Source organism: Giraffa tippelskirchi, chromosome 4, assembly GCF_054371585.1.
Source record: "Giraffa tippelskirchi isolate mGirTip1 chromosome 4, T2T-mGirTip1v1.2.pri, whole genome shotgun sequence".
NCBI classification, from domain to species: domain Eukaryota; kingdom Metazoa; phylum Chordata; class Mammalia; order Artiodactyla; family Giraffidae; genus Giraffa; species Giraffa tippelskirchi.
In genome coordinates, this window is record NC_137278.1 from 110,228,059 (window position 1) to 110,249,434 (window position 21,376).

At 34.8% G+C, this 21,376-nt stretch overlaps 1 protein-coding gene across 4 annotated transcripts in view; it reads left to right on the forward strand.

Moving 5' to 3' along the window:
• The window catches only part of NAV3 (neuron navigator 3), a 375,406-nt gene that overhangs the window by 298,192 nt on the left and 55,838 nt on the right, over positions 1-21,376 (forward strand). For all 4 annotated transcript variants that reach the window (XM_081483945.1, XM_081483946.1, XM_081483947.1 and 1 more), the window contains 4 exons: positions 664-852; positions 3,300-3,352; positions 11,615-11,638; positions 14,093-14,170. In XM_081483945.1, the coding sequence (XP_081340071.1) occupies positions 664-852; positions 3,300-3,352; positions 11,615-11,638; positions 14,093-14,170 (344 nt within the window). The remainder of the gene's footprint in view (positions 1-663; positions 853-3,299; positions 3,353-11,614; positions 11,639-14,092; positions 14,171-21,376) is intronic.

A 21,376-nucleotide genomic window follows, 5' to 3' on the forward strand; every position in this document is an offset into this window, starting at 1 on the left:
CAATTCAGTCAACCACATATTTCTTTAAATTGATGACAATCATTTGGCCTAAAACTTGAATGTTAAGAGGACTATTTGGTAATAGGCACTAGGTAAATAAATTCATGTTTCAAATTACAGTCTTAAGGTATTGCTTGAGAAATACAAGTTTGTGACTTTTGACAGTTCACTGTGACATTATCATCTTAGGTATGATAGAAAGTAGTTTTAAGTGATTAACTTCACACTGAGCTGTGGCTAACCATACACCTTACATTACATTTCATTTTTATTTTTTTATTATAAACTAACTCTGATAATAGTGATGGTTCTGATTATAAACTTACAAAAATTTGGAACTCAAACTGACTGAAAGTCTTTGGTTGGAAGCTTCGTATACATTTTCCTAGAAAATTTAGATTTCTTTTTCTCTAAAAATAAATGTTCAGACTCTAGGAAGACAATTTTTTCTTCATAATGGGCAGTGGGAAATACCATATTATTTCTAGGAAAAAACAGTAGAGGTGACGTGATGGTTTTGTTTAATATTGCTTTAGAAATTGACATACTGCTTGCCATGAAAGTGCTAGAAAAAAGAGGGACTCCACTGTAACTGCTATTGAAAATTTCAGAGGCAAACTTCCAAGCCCTGGAATAATAGGCTGTGTGCACTTTGTTTTTCAGTGAGCCCAACCAATCTTTCTCAATTTAACCTTCCTGGGCCCAGCATGATGCGCTCAAACAGCATCCCAGCCCAAGACTCGTCCTTCGATCTCTATGATGACTCCCAGCTTTGTGGGAGTGCCACATCTCTGGAGGAGAGGCCGCGGGCCATCAGTCATTCAGGCTCATTCAGGGACAGCATGGAAGAAGGTAGGCATGGGGGAAATAAAGATGAAGTTGGTTAACTCAGACCTGAAAGCTATCACATCACTCATGTCAAAAGGATTCCTTCAAGAGTAAATCAAGTAGGGTAGTTCGCATTTCGGGAGCCCTGAAACTTGAAGAAGTTTTAGTCTGTATTACCTTCTGTTTCTTTGTGCATTTGGAAATATGACAGAAATAGTTTAGATTAATACTTGGCTATAGAACAGTTCAGAATAAATCCGGTGTTCTCCTACACAAACCTGGACAATTTTAGGGACTATTTGCCTTGGTTCTCCAAATATCAAAGTGAATGTTTCATTTGACACATTGGTTAAAAAACCATAAAATATACATAAACCAGAAAAAATTCTCATATGAAACAACCACATGCTGCCAACTTTTATTCTCAGAAACTCCCTCTGGTGTTAGTTTTTATTATCATATCATTTAAGAATTCATAGTGCACCTACATTTTGCTTTATAAGTTATATTTCCTTTATCCATTACATTAAAATTCTCACCTGACCTAATAAATGTCTTTATAGTTGTAAAGTTCTAGATCAACACTTTGTAACAAATACTCTTTGAAAAAATCAGGAGGCTTAATTGATTTTCAAATGTGTATAATTTTCTAAACCATATAACCCCAAATATCAAATTTGATAATAATATTTGAGAGATTTTCCTCTGATTGAATGAATGATTTTTAAATGCTCACAAAGGAAAATTGTGACACACATTTTATAAAGCACTTTTCATTAAGAACAAAACAAAGGTAAACATAGAAGTTCAAATTGATTAGAATAAAATCAGAGGCAGTCAGCTATACTATCCTGGTCCTTAGTAAGTTTCTATAACAGAAAAGACTCTAGATCTTGAAACATACTGGTCATCTGTCTTATTTGTGGTGTAAACTTGAGAAAGTTTCATAACTTTGTTAGTTCCAATTTCTGTATCTGTAATTTCTAAGGATGAAAACACAGTAGAGTAATTCTGTTCCTTTATTTTTCCCCTTCCTGCCTTCTTATTTAAAACATCTTCTGACTAAAATTGAGGCAGCTGTGAAAATTGACTCCTGGTCTTCGGTAATCGTTGTAGTATGTTTATTTACCAGTCTATTACTAAATCAGTTGACCACAGTTGCCACTATCTTTTGCGATATTAACCAAACCACTGAATTCACTGTGACAGATAGTGCATTCTACCCTTGAGAGCCTCCTGATAGCTGCAGATGTAGACAAAATATAACAAATCTGAAATGTAAAGTCATTGCATTTCTAAAATGGTTCCCTCTCTCTCTTCACAGATAGTCCTTTTATAATACTGGAAAAATGATGTGCTAAGCATGCTCATGGCTTTCTATAGTGCTTCATTGGCAGAGAGAATGCTATTTATATGCTTGGAAATTCTGGCCTTCCTTTATGTGGATAAATAATCTACACTTTTATCTCTTGAATTCACCACTTTATTATCATTTCAACTGCTTTCCTAGACCTCTCCAGACCAGTTGTGAGCACCCCCAGGTGCTTTCTTAGTACCCAATACATTGTTCTCAATAGTATTTATATGGCCCCATTGTGATTTTTTTTTTTTTGGTTACGTATATTTCTATTTCTTTTTGAGCTCCGAATTGTGACATTCAATTTTATGGTTCCAGCATCTAGCAAGGGCCTGTCATATTGTGTGTACTCAACTAATGTTTCTTTAATGGATGAATAAGCAGAATTAACTATATATTATCCCATAATGAAAAGAGGAAGAAGTTTTCTACAAGTATAATTAAGCACAATTTTATCCTCCTTTGAGCTTTATACTTTGGACTTGCAGAAGTAATAAATCATTCTGTTAACTGATCAAGATGATATTTTTCTACACCTCCCCAAAAAACAGTATAAAATTTCCACTCTTAATTTCTAAAAGACACCACCTTGAAATAAGTACTTTTCTATTACTAAAATTATGAAGAAACCATACTTCCTTTAAATAAGTATAATCAGCTCATCACAGATAATGTTGAAATAGTTTATTTCCCTGAATGTATATGGAGAAAAATACTGAAAATCAATCTTTGTTGTATAAAAAAATGAAATTGAATAAAATACATAAAAATTTTTATAAGTTTACACTTTCATAGTAACTTAAGATGCCCTTGATTTTCTGATTAATTTTTATGCAAGAGCTTACTCTGGTTTGCAATATGTGCATGGCATACTGGAAGGGCTTGCATTTGTCAGTTCTTCCCTGTACATAATGGAGGAAGTACTTTAGGAGAAAGGTATGGGACCTTTCCATGGCTCAACATTTGGATCTCTAAAAATTAACAGCAGGCTTGTTCTCAGATTCTTATGTTATTTTTATTTCCTTAATCACCTGTTCTTCATTTTTCAGTAAAGGCCTGGTGGTTCTGAACAGACATCATTATTTCACCTCTTGTTCTTTTTTGCTTTCTTCAGTTCATGGCTCTTCACTATCACTGGTCTCCAGCACTTCTTCTCTTTACTCCACGGTAAGTGTTGGCTGTAAAGAAAAACTTTTGCCTTTGCCAACCTCAGTCAAATAGGTTGACATTTACACAGAAGTTGCACAGTGACATAAAGGTGTACTCTAAGCTCTTGCATATCCGGTGAGGGGGAAGGTACTCTACCAATTCTTCTATGACACACTTGTCTTTGTAATCAATGAGTGGATGAAAAACTGAACTTCACAAACCCGATGGTTTATAACTCAAAATCCTTAAAAACATGTACTATTCTCCATCATAACTTTATCATACTGACTACTTTTTTTTGTTTCGTTCTCTGACTGGTAATTGTTCTATGGTATTTTCTTTTTTTTATTACTATTTTTTAAGTTCATTTTTTGAGAAGATTGTATTAAAAGGTAAAAGCCTAAAAGGCTTAATGAATTTTTAAACTAAATCTTCTTAAAGAGTGTGATTTTTAAAACTTCATTTCTTAAGAGAGAAACACCGGTACATCAACTTATTTTTCCAATGTGAAATATTATTTTGTTTTTGCAAGTTAAGTTTTCTGCCCAGTTACTATAATTTCATCCTTTTCTAAAAATTAGTCTACAGGGAGTTATGTTTTACAAAAAAATTTCCTTCATCCTAGGTATATTTTAATTTATGAATCTCACTGAGGCTTGAACATTATGACTAACCCCTAATTCGTATTAGAAGTTCATGAATCCCTGAGTGGAACCAGGGCTCATTTATCCCCGTATTCCCATTGCCTGGCCTAGATTAGGTACTAAATAAATTAGCTGATCAAAGGTTCACCTTGCTTTTGTCATCCAGAGTGAATGAATTTTGTCTCATGAATGTACTCCTGAGTCTGGTACACAGAGAAACAGTGGATTTAATCCATAAAATCAGGAGCTCTACATATACAGCTAATAAAGAAATGAAACTCCATCTTGACAGAAGTATGATAAAGTTCTGTGTTGGTGAGCTTTGGATGAAAAAGTGTACTTTCAAACATGTTAGCAGGAAATGTAAACTGTACAACCTCTGTAATTTGGCAACGACCATTGAAATAAATGCATATGCCCTATGACTCAAAAAAAAAAAAAGTTCATGAAAAGTTCAAAAGCCTCAGCTGTCACTAAGTAATTAAGCATTAAGGGCAATACTGATTTTTTCACTCATTTTCATTAGTTCAAATATTATGGCCCTCATATATTTATTGCTTTAGAAAGTTCCTCAAGATCAAGCTATCATTTCTCCTTTTAATGACTAAAATTGTCAATAGATCTAAGAATAATGAAATTACTGTTAGTGTTTAGATAAATCTACTGTTTTGGGCAAATGGAGAAAGAAGTGAGAAATGTAAAAAGGTATTGGAAAAACACACAAAAAATATGTTAAGATGTAGTATTCCTCCTATTGGGCCAATGCCACTGCTTGAGTGGAGGTATATTCTGAATTAAACCCTTGCAGTTGAAGTCTCTCTATAACATCAAAGGTGCGACATCATTGCAGTCATATTTTAAATTATACAGATGCAGTACTTGGATAAGAAACCACGTTCATGTAGCCTGAGAAAAACTCGAGAAGAAAAACAGCATGAGTTGAGGAAAAGCAGATGGCTGATTAGTATACACAAGCCCAATAGATCTTTCTGTGATAATAAAAATGCTCTATTCCTGTACTAGATAATATAGCAACCTCTAGTCACATGTGGCTATCAAGTATTTGAAATGTATATGGTATGACAAAGGGACTGAATTTTTGATTTTGCGTACTATAAATTTGGGCTTCCCTGGTGGCCCAGATGGTAAAGAATCTGCCTGTCAATGCAGGAGACGTGGGTTCCATCCCTGGTTCAGAAAGGTCCTCTGGAGGAGGAAATCACTACCCACTCTAGTATTCTTACCTGGGAAATCCCACAGACAGAGGAGCTGGGGAGGATACAATCCATGGGGTTGCAAAAGAGTCAGGCACGATTTAGCGACTAAACAAAAACAACTTTAAATTTATATAGACAAATGTTCCTATGGCTACTCTATTGGATATTATAGGTTTATAGGAGTAGATATCAAAATAATAAGGGTAAATTAGAAAGTATAATGGGAAGTATTGCATTAAGAGTACAATATGAAATAGGAGGAGTTGAAAATAAAGAGACTATACACACATGTTTATGTGATAAAATAGACGCTCATGTTAAATGTGAAAAGAATGGATTAGGTGATCAAAACATGAGAAAGTGATATTATTAGGAAATGAGAAAATTTAAATAGCTTTATTGGAAATGATGGAAATTATACACTTGTACTGACAACTTTAGACAATTCAGATAAATGCGTGTTTAGTGGACTAATGAAGAGAAAACTGCAGATGATGAGGAGTCACTCTGTCTCCAGTGCTCCATTTCCAAGCACTGGGATTTAACTGGCAATGAAAAGGTATCTGTGAAAGTGTTTTTCAACCTATGAGGTGAAAAATCAAGTTATCATTTTTTTCCATGCCTCCTTAAGGACTGTGGATAAAGATTCAGTTGATTTACATTTTTGACATCAGAAAAGTTGCTCAATTTCTTTGGACTATACCTGTAAAATAAGTTGTCAAAGAGCAGCCAGATCTATCCGATCTGTTCAAGGGACTTCTGCAATTATTAGAGAAGAAGACAGTCATTCTATACCATTAATTACAAAAAAACTGTAAACTTCATGAGAGCACCATTTATATCATAGTCTTTGTGAATTGCACCTTTTGAAATTATGCCATGTGCAAGTAACACAATTGTGCATGATATTCCTTCATAAAATAATTAACGAGTTCCCTGACAATCCAGTTGTTAGGACTCCACACTTCCACTGCCAGGGGCCTGGGTTCAGTTCCCGGTTGGAGGACTAAGATCCCGCAAGCCGAGCTGTATGACCAAAAAAAAGAAAAAAAATTTTGTTTTCTAAGAAGATTGTTAGACACTTTGTGTTATTAGGCAATGTATCGTTCTTAGGAACCATGGATAGAAACAATCTTTGACACCATCATTTATACAATTTATGGGATTATATTAAACTAACAAAGATGACACTTGACTGTCAAATTACAAGTACAATAAATCCAATTGAAAGGATTCTTTCTTCACATACAACTTGAAGTCTCTACCAATTATAATTTGGTGAAATTTTCAAAAGTATCTTGTTATAAAGCTGAGTAAATCATCTTTCAGAGTTTTTGAGCAGAAAGATCCAGAGAGATTACAAACTGGTTGTAAAATCACAGACTCAATCTGACCAGCCAAGCTGTTACTCTTGGCAAACTTTGGGTTTGTGTGTGTGTTTTTAATTCCAAGCCAACACCGTGAAATATGGAGTTTTACGAGACAATTCTAATTTCTAAGTTCCTTTTGAAAGTAAGTGGAATATCTAGCAACACGGAGATGAAATTCTTCCAGGTTTATTATGAATGCTAAGTCATTTTAGTCCTGTCCAACTCTTTGCGACTCCATGGACTGTAGCCTGCCAGACTCATCTGTCCATGGGATTTTCCAAGCAAGAATACAGGAATGGATCGCCATTTCCTTCTTCAGGGGATCTTCCTGACTCAAGGATCAAACTCACATCTCTTATGTCTCCATCATAGGCATAGGCAGGAAGTCTTTACCACTGGTGTTTACAGCATCACCCCTTTAAGATGTTAGTGTGATCTCATTCAAGACCCAGCCTCCACCAATTCTTGTCTTGCTGACACTGAAGCTGAGTTTGCATTGTTAATTATTATTGTGCTTTTCCATTTCTTGAAGAAAAGAAATAACTCTGTAGTATCCATATCTTTATGAAAAGTGGGGGAAAATAGCCTAGGAAGGCTCTGTGATTTTTCTTTTTAATACCCAGGGTACTTTTTATTCTTTATGTGTCTAGTTCTATTAAATATTTAAATTTTTGATCTTTGCAATAGATGTTTTCTGAGTGGCTGTACATTAAAAATTGTATTGAACTGGTTTTGTACCTTTAATCTACTTTGTATTGATTTAATAAGAGCAAGGGCTATGTTAGTTCTTTGTGGATCCCTTCAGGATATTTCCTAACACACAGCTAATAATAAAGCAAATATTTTTTAATTAATAAATTTGAAAGGATGAGTGAATGGCCAAGAAAGGCTTGCAGAATAATGAAACATCTAATATATTTTATTTAGGCAAGATGTTTTGTACTGTTTACCTTCCTTGAGGACATTGGGCCAGCTTCAAAACCATTATTTAATACTGAGAAGTAATCATATTTCATCATGTATCATCAATCCATGCCTAACCCACCAAAAGAAACATAATATTAATAATATGGCTCATTGCTTCCACTTTATGATAACAGCTACCAAGTATTGCTAACCAAAGCATATGAAACAAAGCAAAGATTAAAGATAAAGTTCTGAAAAGTCAAGAAACAAAATGATTCTATACAGTATGCATATACATATGTATAATTAATATGTAATAGTTATGCATGTAATTAGTGTATATAACTTATTCAGGGTTTTTTATTAATAATAAAAATGTGATGAATTTCTTTTTAGACAATTTTTGTAAATAACATACAATGCTCTTTTAATCATGCAGATTACTTATTGAACGTCAGTTCTGTATAATCCTAGAAAGCCTAAAAGAAGGATTTGGACAGAATAAACTGGCAGTAAATATTCAAAATACCAGGGAAACCAAACAGGGTTAATCACACCATATGTATCAAGGCAAAAAACCTCCAACTTTCTTTCTGTCTATGAAGTTGTCTTAAAATCCCTTTACTATGTCTGATTCAACAATAAAACTACATGAAACCTTGAAATTATTATAATTTTAAAATATTGAATCTTCACTTAAAGATTCACTTCACTTTAAAATAAATTTGAGATATAAAACATTAAAGCTTTATGTCAGTGTTTATTTTTAAAACAGTTTTGCTATAAAGACTATTGGGATTCTATTAGGTAACTACTGTTTATTTAACCACTATCTTACTAAGTATTCAGTTCAGTTCAGTCACTCAGTCATGTCCTACTCTTTGTGACCCCGTGGACTGCAGGACGCCAGGCCTCCCTGTCCATCACCAACTCCCGGAGTTTACTCAAACTCATGTCCATTGAGTAGGTGATGCCATCCAACCATCTCATCCTCTGTCGTCCCCTTCTCCTCCCACCTTCCATGTTTCCCAGCATCAGGGTCTTTTCCATTGAGTCAGTTCTTCACATCAGATGGGCAAAGTATCAGAGTTTCAGCTTCAGCATCAGTCCTTCCAATGAATATTCAGGACTGATCTCCTTTAGTAAGGACTGGTTGGATCTCCTTGCACTGCAAGGGACTCTCAAGAGTCTTCCCCAACATAGTTCAAAAGCATCAATTCTTCAGTGTTCAACTCTCTTTATCATCCAACTCTCAAATCTATACATGACTACTGGAAAAACCATAGCTTTGACTAGATGGACCTTTGCTGGCAAAGTGACATCTCTGCTTTTTAATATGCTGTCTAGGTTGGTCATAACTTTTCTTCCAAGGAGCAAGTGCCTTTTAATTTCATGGCTGCAGTCACCATCTTCAGTGATTTTGGAACCCAAAAAGATAGTCTCTCACTGTTTCCACTGTTTGCCCATCTATTTGCCAATAAGTGATGGGACCAGACGCCATGTGGTTTTGAGTTTTAAGCCAACTTTTTCACTCTCTCACTCTCTCAAAATGTTGAGTTTTAAGCTAACTTTTTCACTCTCCTCTTTCACTTTCATGAAGAGGCTCTTTAGTTCTTCTTTGCTTTCTGCCATAAGGGTGGTATCATCTGCATATCTGAGGTTATTGATATTTCTCCCAGCAAACTTGATTCCAGATTGTGCTTCACCCAGCCCAGCATTTCTCATGATGTATTCTGCATAGAAGCAGGGTGACAATATACAGCCTTGAGGCACGCCTTTCCTGATTTGAAACCAGTCTGTTGTTCCATGTCCATTTCTAACTGTTGCTTCTTGACCTGCATACAGATTTCTCAGGAGGCAGGTCAGGTGGTCTGATATTCCCATCTCATGAAGAATTTTCACAGTTTGTTGTGATCCACACAGTCAAAGGCTTTGGCATAGTCAATAAAGCAGATGTTTCTCGTAACTGTCTTCCTTTATCGATGATCCAACGGATGTTGGGAATTTGATCTCTTGTTCCTCTGCCTTTTCTAAATCCAGCTTGAACCTCTGGAAGTTCATGGTTCATGTACTGTTGAAGCCTGGCTTGGAGAATTTTGATCATTTGAGTGCAATTGTGCGATAGTCTGAGCATTCTTTGGCATTGCCTTTCCTTGGGATTGGAATGAAAACTGACCTTTTCCAGTCCTGTGGCCACTGCTGAGTTGTCCAAATTTGCTGGCATATTGAGTGCAGCACTTTCACAGCATCATCTTTTAGGATGTGAAATAGCTCAACTGGAATTCCATCACCTTCACTAACTTTGTAGTGATGCTTCCTAAGGCCCACTTGACTTCACATTCCAGATGTCTGGCTCTAGGTGAGTGATCACACCACTGTGGTTATCTGGATCATGAAAATCTTTTTTGTATAGTTCTTCTGTGTATTCTTGCACCTCTTCTTAATATCTTCTGCTTCTATTAGGTCCATACCATTTTTGTCCTTTTTTGTGCCTATCTTTGTATGAAATGTTTCCTTGGTATCTCTAACTTTCTTGAAGAGATCTCTGGTCTTCCCCATTCTATTGTTTTCCTCTATTTCTTTGCACTGATCACTGAGGAAGGCTTTCTTATTTCTCCTTGCTATTCTTTGGAACTTTGCATTCAAATAGATATATCTTTCTTTTTCTCCTTTGTTTTTCACTTCTCTTCTTTTCACAGCTATTTGTAAGGCTTCCTCAGACAACCATTTTGCCTTTTTGCATTTCTTTTTCTTGGGAATGGTCTTGATCACTGCTTCCTACAGAACATCACAAACCTCCATACATAGTTCTTCAGGCACTCTATCAGATCTAACCCCTTGAATTTATTTGTCATTTCCATTGTATAAATCGTGAGGGATTTGATTTAGGTCATACCTGAATGGTCTAGTGGTTTTCCCTATTTTCTTTAATTTAAGTCTGAATTTGGCGATAAGGAGTTCATGATCTGAGCCATGGTCAGCTCCCAGTCTTGTTACTATCTATCCCGGTATCTTACTAACTTTACATATTTTTAAGAATAGAGAAAATATATGAGACAAAATCTTGTTTAAAAGAGGTGCTTATGCATAAAAAATATCCTGAGAGTATTTTACTTTGTTTCATTTTATGTTTTCTATAGAAATGAAAGAATTAAAAAGTGGTTCAGGTAATTCTGCATCAGTTAATCAGGAAGTGTCCCAAAAAGAGAGATAGGAGGTAAGAGTTTGTTTTTCAGCCTTGGAGCTGCTCAAGGCAGTGAACAGACTTGTAATGTTCAGCAATATTATACATTCTCCAGCTTTTTTCAGAATGAGAGAGCTTACCAAGTATAATGGCACATGTAACTCATTGTCTGGCATTTTTGCAGCCCAGTGAGAAGAAGAAAAACAGAGCTAGGAGTATTCTACACCTGAGGCCAAAACACCCCTTGAGGTCCTACAGCAGTGCTTATTTCCGGCATCTATAGAGCCTGTGTTTGCAAACCACTTTTATCACCACTTCACCACTGGGTGTTTTATTGTTTTGCTGACTTGCAGCCCAATAAACTTATTTAATGATCATTAGGAAAAGTAAATAAAATAGTAACTAGTAAACTGATTTTCTGTGGTTGTAAGTACAGGTAAATGTTTTTCCTCTAGTAGTATTTGGCATTCTTTATGATTTATAAATTACAGAATAAAATTCCAACTCCTAGGTCTTGGCTAAAAATCTCTATGACTGGAGTACAAACTTCCTAAAATCTGTATGAAAAAAAATCTACTCTATTACTTTTTTCTGCACTTACCTTTTCAAAAATATTTTTTATAACTTTTGTTTGTGTTATTTGTGGTCTGGATCTTAGGGTAGCACCATCTTTTAATTCTATAGTTTTAAGGATTTTAAGACACAGTATATATCCATCAGTCAAATAACCTATGTTTTCAAAATACCATATGGTCTATATATAAATAAATATCATTTGCAGTCCTACAGTTCCTACTTTTACTATTAATTTATTTTATATCTTATATTTTATTATTCTTATGCTAGACCAAAATAACATTTTAAATTACACAGTGTATTTATTGTATTCTTTTATACGTGTGAAATGAATTGATACTCATTATTTATAGTTCAATTCTTTTTCCTTTTATCTTTTACAGGCTGAAGAAAAGGCTCATTCAGAGGTAACAACCTAGCAGCATTATTAGTTGACCATTTTCAATTACATTTAGGATGAAATGAATAGTTCTACCACCAGAGGGCTCTGTGATACAACCCATAACCAACACTGCTGATAGAGGTGACCCCGCAGTGAAAAGTAGTCTTGGATATTTCCTCTTAAAAGAAAGTGAAACTAAAGTTTTTAGAAGCAAACTCTCTTCTCACATTCTAGCTTGGAGTCTTAACTCAGCATCTATTAAGTTGTCTCTAGTAGTAATCACTTAAAAATCTTTGATGAATGAATGAATGTGTGGTCTCTTCCTCCAGTGCGGTGAGACTAAGCACATAGGATTATGGCAAGTATTAAATTTGAGCCACTAGACCTCCACAATACAGTTTACCAGCATCTCAGCTCATCTATTATTTGGTCCCAGTACTTTTCTGCTTCTAATCACTTGATGTCTAATGCAATATGTTATTCTAATCACACACTTCACAAGTATTTCATTACAATCACATACAAATGAGATTGCAACCTGGAGAGAACATTCTTTTTCTTTCTCTTTGTTTGAGAGTTGTCCTTCCAAGGAGAGCAGAGGGACTTTAATTAGGCCTTTATTCATGATACGCTAATGACTATTTGATTGGTTTTACCCTGAGCAAAGAAAAATGTATTGGCAATAGACTTTTCAAAGTAACTCTTCCCTTTGAAGTTTTATTTTATCAGTCTTCTAAAGTAAAATTTGTACTATTTTACCTTACAATATTTGCAATAAAATTTATTTTATATATATATTACAATAAAAATATTGAGAAAGTATAAATTACGCCAATTTTATCTGTATAATTGCTAGACCAAAGAGTAAATATGATTTTGAAAAACCTAAACTATTTATATCATGGGGACATGACAAAGCTTCCTACATTGATCGTAATATGTGTAGCTACTAAGGTGTACAAGTAGCATATCTATTTGCCATATTAGTAGTTATCCACCTCCACTTTAATTATTTATACCCATAGTGGATCATTTTCTTTAATGATTTACATTAGTTTCAGGTTTCTTGGATTCTTAATTTTAAAGGAAATATAATCATGTAATAGAGAACATTAATTTGAGAAATATTCTTTAGACTTTGTACTGTTTTAAGAATAAAATAGATGCCTTTTAGAGCTATTTGTGGTCATCATCATTTGAATGAACCCAAATTCTCTTTGGATCTGGGTGTGTCTTTTTTTTAAAGTACAGGAGTCAAATGAAATCACATCTGCTGAAATTATATAAATATCCCCTGTCTCTATTTCCAGTTTAAAATTTAGTTCTTTTTTAGAATCTTTGAATATTGACCACCATTTCTTCTCTACAAAAATATAATGAGTAGGAAAAAGTAGACACTTAATGAACGGTATCAAGAATGCTCTTTCAAACTAAGATAGAGTTTTGAAAGTCCAACTACAACAATAGCAACTTGTTTTTGAAGAAATGAGAATCATCAGAGTAGAACGTTTGGCATCTAAGTAATTAAAATCCCTTGAGACCAAAAGTGTACTTGTAAACTTAGTCTTATATTCTTCTAAACATTTTATCCTTACTAATCACTGTTTATATTTCATGGCATTATGAGACATGCAGATTAAACTGTGGAAAGTACTGAAACTTTTAAAAATGATACATACTCTCACCTTTTTCTGGTTCACTTTTATTTGAGTATGGAGTTAACCAAAAAAGGAAAACATTTCAGCATATTTATGTTATTGGTTTATATAGCCATTTACACAGTCTTACTGACTTTTCCCCTTTTTTCCAAACTACGGATAATCTGTAAAGCGTTTCTGCTTGGAGCTGATAGTAACTCACTGAATAAAGGATATTATAATAAATATTTGAGAAGGCTTCTCTAAGTGCTAGTAATGAAAACTCCAGCCAATAAAATTATTTTCAAGTATGGAATCATTAAATGTTGAATTGTAGCCAACTTTCAGTGACTGTAGGAATATTCTACAGCTTATTAGTAATTGCCAAAATATAGGAAATAAAAATAAACGTACAAAAATGGATAGAAAAAGAAAAAGACCCAGAAAATGTGTATGTGTATTTAATTTTTAAAAAGAAAAGCTTTTATTACCATAAATTTCTAGAGGTAGAAGGACCAATAGACAAAGTGAACTGATTGGGAATTCAAATAGCAATGGCAAATAAGCATTGAAGCAAATGTCAAATAAACACATAAGCATCCTTTCAAGTGCCGATTTGAACTTCAGTTGTGAACATAGGCACTTGCCTTTCTTCTTGTAAGTGGCATTTAACTGTTACTGGGTAGCCAGTTTTCACATTTCTTTAAGTTTTAGAAATTGGTGCTGATACAGTGGTGTTAGAATGAACTAATTATAGTGTTTGCTTTTTTGGACTAAATTCTTAGTTTTAAGTTAAAATCTACTACCATATTGATTTGATTTTTTTTTTAAATTACATTCAGCAAATCCATAAACTACGGAGAGAGCTGGTTGCATCACAAGAAAAAGTTGCCACCCTCACATCTCAACTTTCAGCAAATGTAAGTCACTTTTAATATTTTTTGAAAAATTAAAACAGATGTTTGTATAGTAAATGGGATAATTTTAGTAACAGGCTCACAAACATTGGATGTCCAAAATGATACAGACTTAAGTCCCTAAATCAGGGGAATGTGCACACTGGATCATAACATCTAAATCCAAGTTGATGAGGAATCAGAATGTGATTAAAATGGCTTTTTGTTTCTTGTAAGTTGGAACATTGATAACATCTAGAAAGGTTATTTCTTTTCTCATTTCTTATTTTTATCATTCCCCATGCATAAGACTTTTTTAAGCCACAAGACAATGAGGGGTTGACAGTGATTGACCATGGAAGATAAAAAATTCATGCACTCTGACTCCTTCAGCACAATTTATTGAAAGTTAATGAAGCACCCAATTAATCCTCAAAAATTAGATTGGTCTGAATTTGGGTATCTTAGCTATATTGTAAATGAGCTATAGTTCTCTCAAAAACCTTGGTAGCCTTCTCATAGTTTCAGGAGCCGAAGATAGCAAAAATGATGGTGATAAAGACTACCAATTATATGAACATTTACTGAAGATCTTTCAGTGTGCCAGGGAGCGCTCAGAGGAGATGCAGACGTACAGGAGGACGTGTGGCATTGTGCCTGGTCCTGAGGAACAGTGGTACTCGAAGCAGCAGTGAGGGGTGAGGAAGCTCCTGCGATTTTGCCATGTGTTCTGACACTTTTGCTCAACATCAATCTGCTCACTCCCACTGGGTGGCTTTGGGCCTGTTCACCGCCTTACCGCTCTCTGCTCTCCCTTGAGTTTTTCCATCTCAACAATGCTTGACATAGCAAAAGTGAGCAGGTGTGGGCCCATTGTGTATGATTTAAATAAGAGAGATTTTCCTTCCGCAGTGTATAAGCTAGTTCCCTCACAATGAGTTCATTTTAGCACTGTATGTGAATTGATTTTATCTTTTTTAACTTTGAGAGAAGTTTGTCTGCAATGAGGAAGGCTCAGTAACCAACTCTATGCCCTGGATAGTAAAGATACAAATGTCTTGAATGATTACTCAGAGTTTTATTTTCTTTTGTAAATGTCTCTTGCATGGACTTGTATATTCAGTTATTAGATTATTAAATTACTGCTGTACATAATGGAATTTGCACTTTTACACAGTGATATTTATACCATCTCCATTTAAAAAGTAATACAGTTGACCCTTGAACAACACAGGTTTGAACTGTGCAGGTCCACTTATGCATGGATATTTTAAACTCCTCACATAAGTGGATTCATACATTAATGATCTGTATATAAATGGACCCACATAGTTCAAAGCCATGTTGTTCAGAGTTCAACCATATACCATCCATGGTTGGTTGAACTCTTGAATGTGTAATTCAGATGCGGAGGACCAACTATGATTCATGAGCATTCATGGACTTTCGTACTGAAACTAATCTCCCATGGATACCAAGTCACAGGTGTACATGTATATGGTATTAAAAAGAAAAACAGAAATTAAAATAAGCATTTAATAAAAGATATATATTTGTTTTTCTCTCTGAGACTCCCATTTCCATTCATGATTATTGATTTCTTGTGTGTCTTTTCAACATTGTTCTTCTATATACTCATGGATACATATATATATATAGTACACACTTGCAAAGGCTTCCACACACTTACACACACACACACACACACACACACACACACACACACACACACACACACACACACACACACACACACACACACACACACACACACACACACACACACACACACACTGACGGAAGGAACCAAGTTCTAACGTAGGAGGACGGTCCTGGCGGACAACTCAGCGCCACTGTTTCAAAAGGTAACAAACAGTTTAAAAACATGTGAGCCATTGGCCACCTACCACTTCTCTCAAGTTATGCATGCCACACTGTTTTCACTGATTTGTTTTCATGACTATGGAGTATGTATCCTCAGCTTGGCACTGATATGACTTTCAAGGCATGAATATAGCTTCTTACAGTAAACAAACAAACAAACAAACAAACAAACAAAAACCCAAAGTATTCTTTTATACATAAAGCAGAGATATACAGAAAGAATATAAACAGGTATCCAGCATATCTGTGATAATAAAATGGTCATGGAAGAAGAGGGCAATTAAGGGAAAAAAAATCTATATTGTCTCCCTAAGGGGCAATAAAGAAAAAAAAAAGAGTAAGAAACACAAAATTAGAGAAAGTGGTGCCAAATACATAAATTTGTTTAAAAAGTGCTAGTCTTGGAAAAATTATCTAACTATCTCCAGCCTTTCCTGTCCACGTCTGTGTTATCAGTAGTAGTATATTTTACACATGGGTGGGAGCTTAATCCTATTTTGTATGTTATTCTATTTTTATGTCATAATACATTTTAGAAATATTCTCAAATCACTTCAGACTCACACAAAAACCTATACACAGAACCTTTATGTTTTTCCTAAATTTGGGGTATTTTTTTCTTTTTTTGTAATTGATGTATCAGATGTTTGGACCTGGCATTATTATATTTATATGGAGTCCCCCCAGTAATCTGTGTTTTAATATTTAAATTGGAAACATCTGCTTCTCTACTAAAATGTCTTTTTCCCCTTTGTTAAAAGGGGCACTGGTAAGTCAGAAATATATGTGGTTATCTCATCTCACTGACCTGACAGAGTCTAACCCACGTTCAGTGGAAGGTACACTGAGACTACCCAGCGATTTGTGAAGGTCTCTGAGCAGAGCCGAGAAAGCCCTGGGAAGCCTCTTTTTAGAGATGTATCCATTAGAATGTCTGTAGAAAGGAGAGAAGCGATGTTGGCCAGCACTGGCTTTCTTTGAATCAATACCCCACCACTGAACAGGAGGCCCACAGTCCACAGCCCCCAGGAATGAATGGTCATAGCAAACAGACAGCCGGTTGCCCCTGACCTCTCGCCGACAACTTCTTAAAGCCAAGCCAGGTGGGATGCATTTATTTGTGTCTTAATGTATTTTCTTACAAATTTCAGTCCTTAGATAATCTGGAAATGGGCACGAAGGCTAGTTATTACTACTAGCTTTCAAAGATATTGCTGAATGAATGTGTAACAAAAGAAAGTGTTTTGCCTTTCAACACATAAGTCTTGTAACCAAAAATTTCTCAGGTTTTATTTTGTTTAGGATTGTGCCCTATTTCTTTGCTCTGTTTAATATTTTTACATAATCAGTCAGTTACTTTTGTTTTTCTCCATCTCATTTAAGAAAAAATATTTTGCACATAATTAACAATGACAAACGTTGAAGGGATAATTATATATATATATATATATTTTATATATATATATATGAAATCTTTATGATGTTTCAGAGCCATGTATATAAAATCATCTATACCTAGCTACCTACCTATCTATCCCCATATACGTCTATGTAAAGAGTATTTTTTATTTTATTGATGGGATGTTGTTGAATTCTGAATGAACAAATGCAATTGCAGGCATTTTTCACAATGATATACCATCTTATTGTTTAGTACCACAATTCTTTACATGTATATTCAGATTTTGTTATGTGATTCCTAAACTAAAGACAGTATGCATTAAAAATTTATCCCTTAACTAATATTCAGTCTTGTCTATTTTATTACCTTGACAGACTTCACCTAACACAAGCAGGGAATATTCATTAATCAGTTCAGTTCAATTTAGTCACTCATTCGTGTCCAACTCTTTGCGACCGCATGGACTGCAGCATGCCAGGCTTGCCTGTCCATCACCAACTCCTGGAGCTTGCTCAAACTCATATCCATCGAGTCGGTGATGCTAACTCACCATCTCATCCTATTTCATCCCCTTCTCCTCCTGCCTTCAGTCTTTCCCAGCATCAGGGTCTTTTCTGTGAGTGGGTTCTTCACATCAGGTGGCCAAAATATTGGAGTTTCAGCTTCAGCACCAGTCCTTCCAATGAGTATTCAGAACTGATTTTGTTTACGATTGAAAGGTTTGATCTCCTTACAGTCCAAGGGACTCTCAAGAGTCTTCTCCAACACCACATTTCAAAAGCATCAATTCTTTGGCACTCAGCCTTCTTTATTGTCCAACTCTCACATCCATACATGACTACTGGAAAAACCATAGCTTTGACTAGACAGACCTTTGTTGGCAAAGTAATGGCTCTGCTTTTTATTATACTGTCTATGTTGGGCATAGCTTTTATTCCAAGGAGCAAGCATCTTTTAATTTCATGGCTGCAGTCATCATCTGCAGTGATTTTTGGAGCCCAAGAAAATAGTCTCTCACTGTTTGCATATCTATCTGCCCTTAATACACTAATGCAATTTTACTCTGACTTGAAAATTATGCAGCTTCTAAGGGAAAACTCAAAACCCTGTAAACTATGATTAATAGTCCCCCTAAAAACCCACAATTTTTTAAAGTCATCATTTTATAAAGTGTTTCATATAAGTTATATTTTCCTATAGTTTAATCAGGTATTATATTCTCTTTTCCCTCCGATAAGGTGACAAAGATTATCACTGGTAGAAATTCCTTCCTTTATTTACTTATTGTACTACCTTTCTATTAATCTAACTGGTGAGAAATTTATCCTTGTATTATATTCAAAGTAACAAAGCTATTGTGATAAATTAAGCCAAAGAGACATAACTTAAAGCAGCACTTCATAAACATACTTTTAATATACTTTTCATTGAGAACAATATGACTCAAATTAAATACTCTTTGTAGCCAAGTATATGTTCTTGTAAATAATTAATGAAGAGCAATTTTCTAAAGGTTAAAAATTGGCATTCTAATGGTGAACATTTTATCTTTACTGACAACTACCACATATAAACAATATATTGCTCAGATGATAAAATGAACTAATTTTCTATAAGATGATACATTCAAGGACTCAGTCCAACAGCTAAACCTTACAGTTATTTGAGAGACTTGAAACTTTTCAATGTTATGTAGAATCTTGCATTTCTTTTGGTGAATATTAACAAAGCTTTTCTATTTTAAAGGAAAACAAGCAATTTTAGCGTTAGGATTTAGTAACCCATTGTATCTTCATAGCAGGATTATTTTTAACAGTTTAAACTGGAATCAGCACGAATGGTCACCATAGACAAATAAATTTTAAATCAGATAGAGCAGCACTTTACAGTACATTCTCACTCCGGCTAACATACCATGTGTTTGAATCTGAAAACACAATGTTACGCAAAAGAAAACTGTCACCAAAAAAATCCTGCCATGTGATTCCACTTGGAAAGTTTAAAAATAGGCCAAGCTAAAACAGTGTTTAGGGATTCAGCTTCAGGTGGCCAAACTATAAAACAGAGGCAAGAACAGAATTATCACACAAGTCACAGTAGTGGTTATCTTTGCAGAAGGCAGAAAGGACAGAGATGAAAGAGGGACAAGGGAGGATTTCCAGATTCAAATGTCTTGTCTCTTGACTTGGCTGCCAAGTGCATGAATGTTCACTGTGATAAACCAGTGGGCTGTACATGTTCCTTTTTTTCACTTTTAACATAGTGTGAAGGTTAAGTACAAGAGAAAGTGGAACATAACATTATGCCAATTTCTGAGGGTAATGAGTCTGATGTAATGACCTTCCTTGTCATTGGAAACATTTTAAAGTATAAGATACTGTTCTGTAAAAAAAAAAAAAAAAGAAAGATTATTTATCCAAATAAACCTGCTAACAAACCTTGGAGTACCAATCTCAAGGTTGTGTGTATGTGTGTGTTTGAAAAAGTGAGAGAAGAGGAGAGAGGGAGAAGGGAGTAGGAAAAGAATAGATGGGAGGTTTTGGGTTATTTTTCAAATTTTTTATTAAGTATAGTTGATTTGCAGTGTTGTGCCAATCTCTGCTGTACAGCAAAGTGGCTCAGTTTTAAACATATAGACATTCTTTTAAATATATTTTTTCCATGATGGTTTATTAAAGGATATTAAATATATTTCCATCTTCTATACAGTAGGACCTCATTGTGTATCCATCTATATATAATCAACTATATATAATAGTTTACATCTGCTAATTCCTCACTCCCAGCTTTTCCCTCCTCCCACCCCCTCACCTTGGCAACATGTGTGTTCTCTCTGTCAGTGAGTCTGTTTCTGGTTTGTAGATAGATGGAAAGAGAATAGAATTTTACATGTGGACTGAAGATTAATTGCATTTTCTACAAATTATTTTTCTATATATTACAGTGTCTGAAAAAGAAAGGCATCTCAGGATAGACTTCAGAGCTAGGAACAAAGATACCTTTGTATTAATATCATCCTGTTAATTGGAAAGGACTTGTACATTCTAGCTGTTACCAATAAGGGAATAAACTTCTGGCTGTTACTCAAAATGAAATAAACTTCTGGTGCCCTAACTCTTAGAACTCCTGTGATCCATTTGATAATATGTACCTCAGCCTTTCAGTTCTGGTAGGGTTACAAAGCAATTTATTTTAATTGCACCCTCTCACTCCTTTCTCTTTTACCTCTCTTTTACTAAATTTCCCCCATACATAGTTTATTATAGATGGAAGTTGTAAAATATTCTATACTTGAATCTTTTATGGGTACAATAACATTTGATCACATTGAGACAACATATCTGTGGTTCTACATCGAGCCACAGTGAGGTTGAAGCGTGTCTTCATGCTTAGTATTCTGTGGTTCAAGCTGTTGTATAATGGTGTGTCAGTAGAAACTGGCCTATTTTAGAGCTGTAATAAGATTGTCAAATATCTCTTAATCATGAGAGTTATGGTTATGTACTGCACTGTGTATAATTCTCTGAGATTTAAAAGAAAACCCCAAGGCCACAAAAACTTAAATAAAATATGACCGAATATTATCTCTCACTGGCCTACCTACACTTCCTTAGTGGAAGGGAATAAAGTAAAAATAAAAGCCCTTTTTATTGAAAAGAGTTTGAAAAGTGAAGACAACTCTTTTCAATTGAATTCTTTGTAAGTAGAAAAAAAAGGAAAGATAACGTTAGAGCTGTCAGCAGATGTCTGACGCTTGGAGGAAGCATCATTTCAATAGAGGAGCTAACAATATCTTCAAAGGTCATCGTACAGGTATAAAATGTGAGGAACATTCATCCATTGACTATTGCAATGACTTCCTCTTGGGCTTTGAGTCTAAAAACTTGGCAACCCAGAACTTTCTGGTGGGTGTCAAATCCTCTATGATGTGCAAGTTAGAAGGT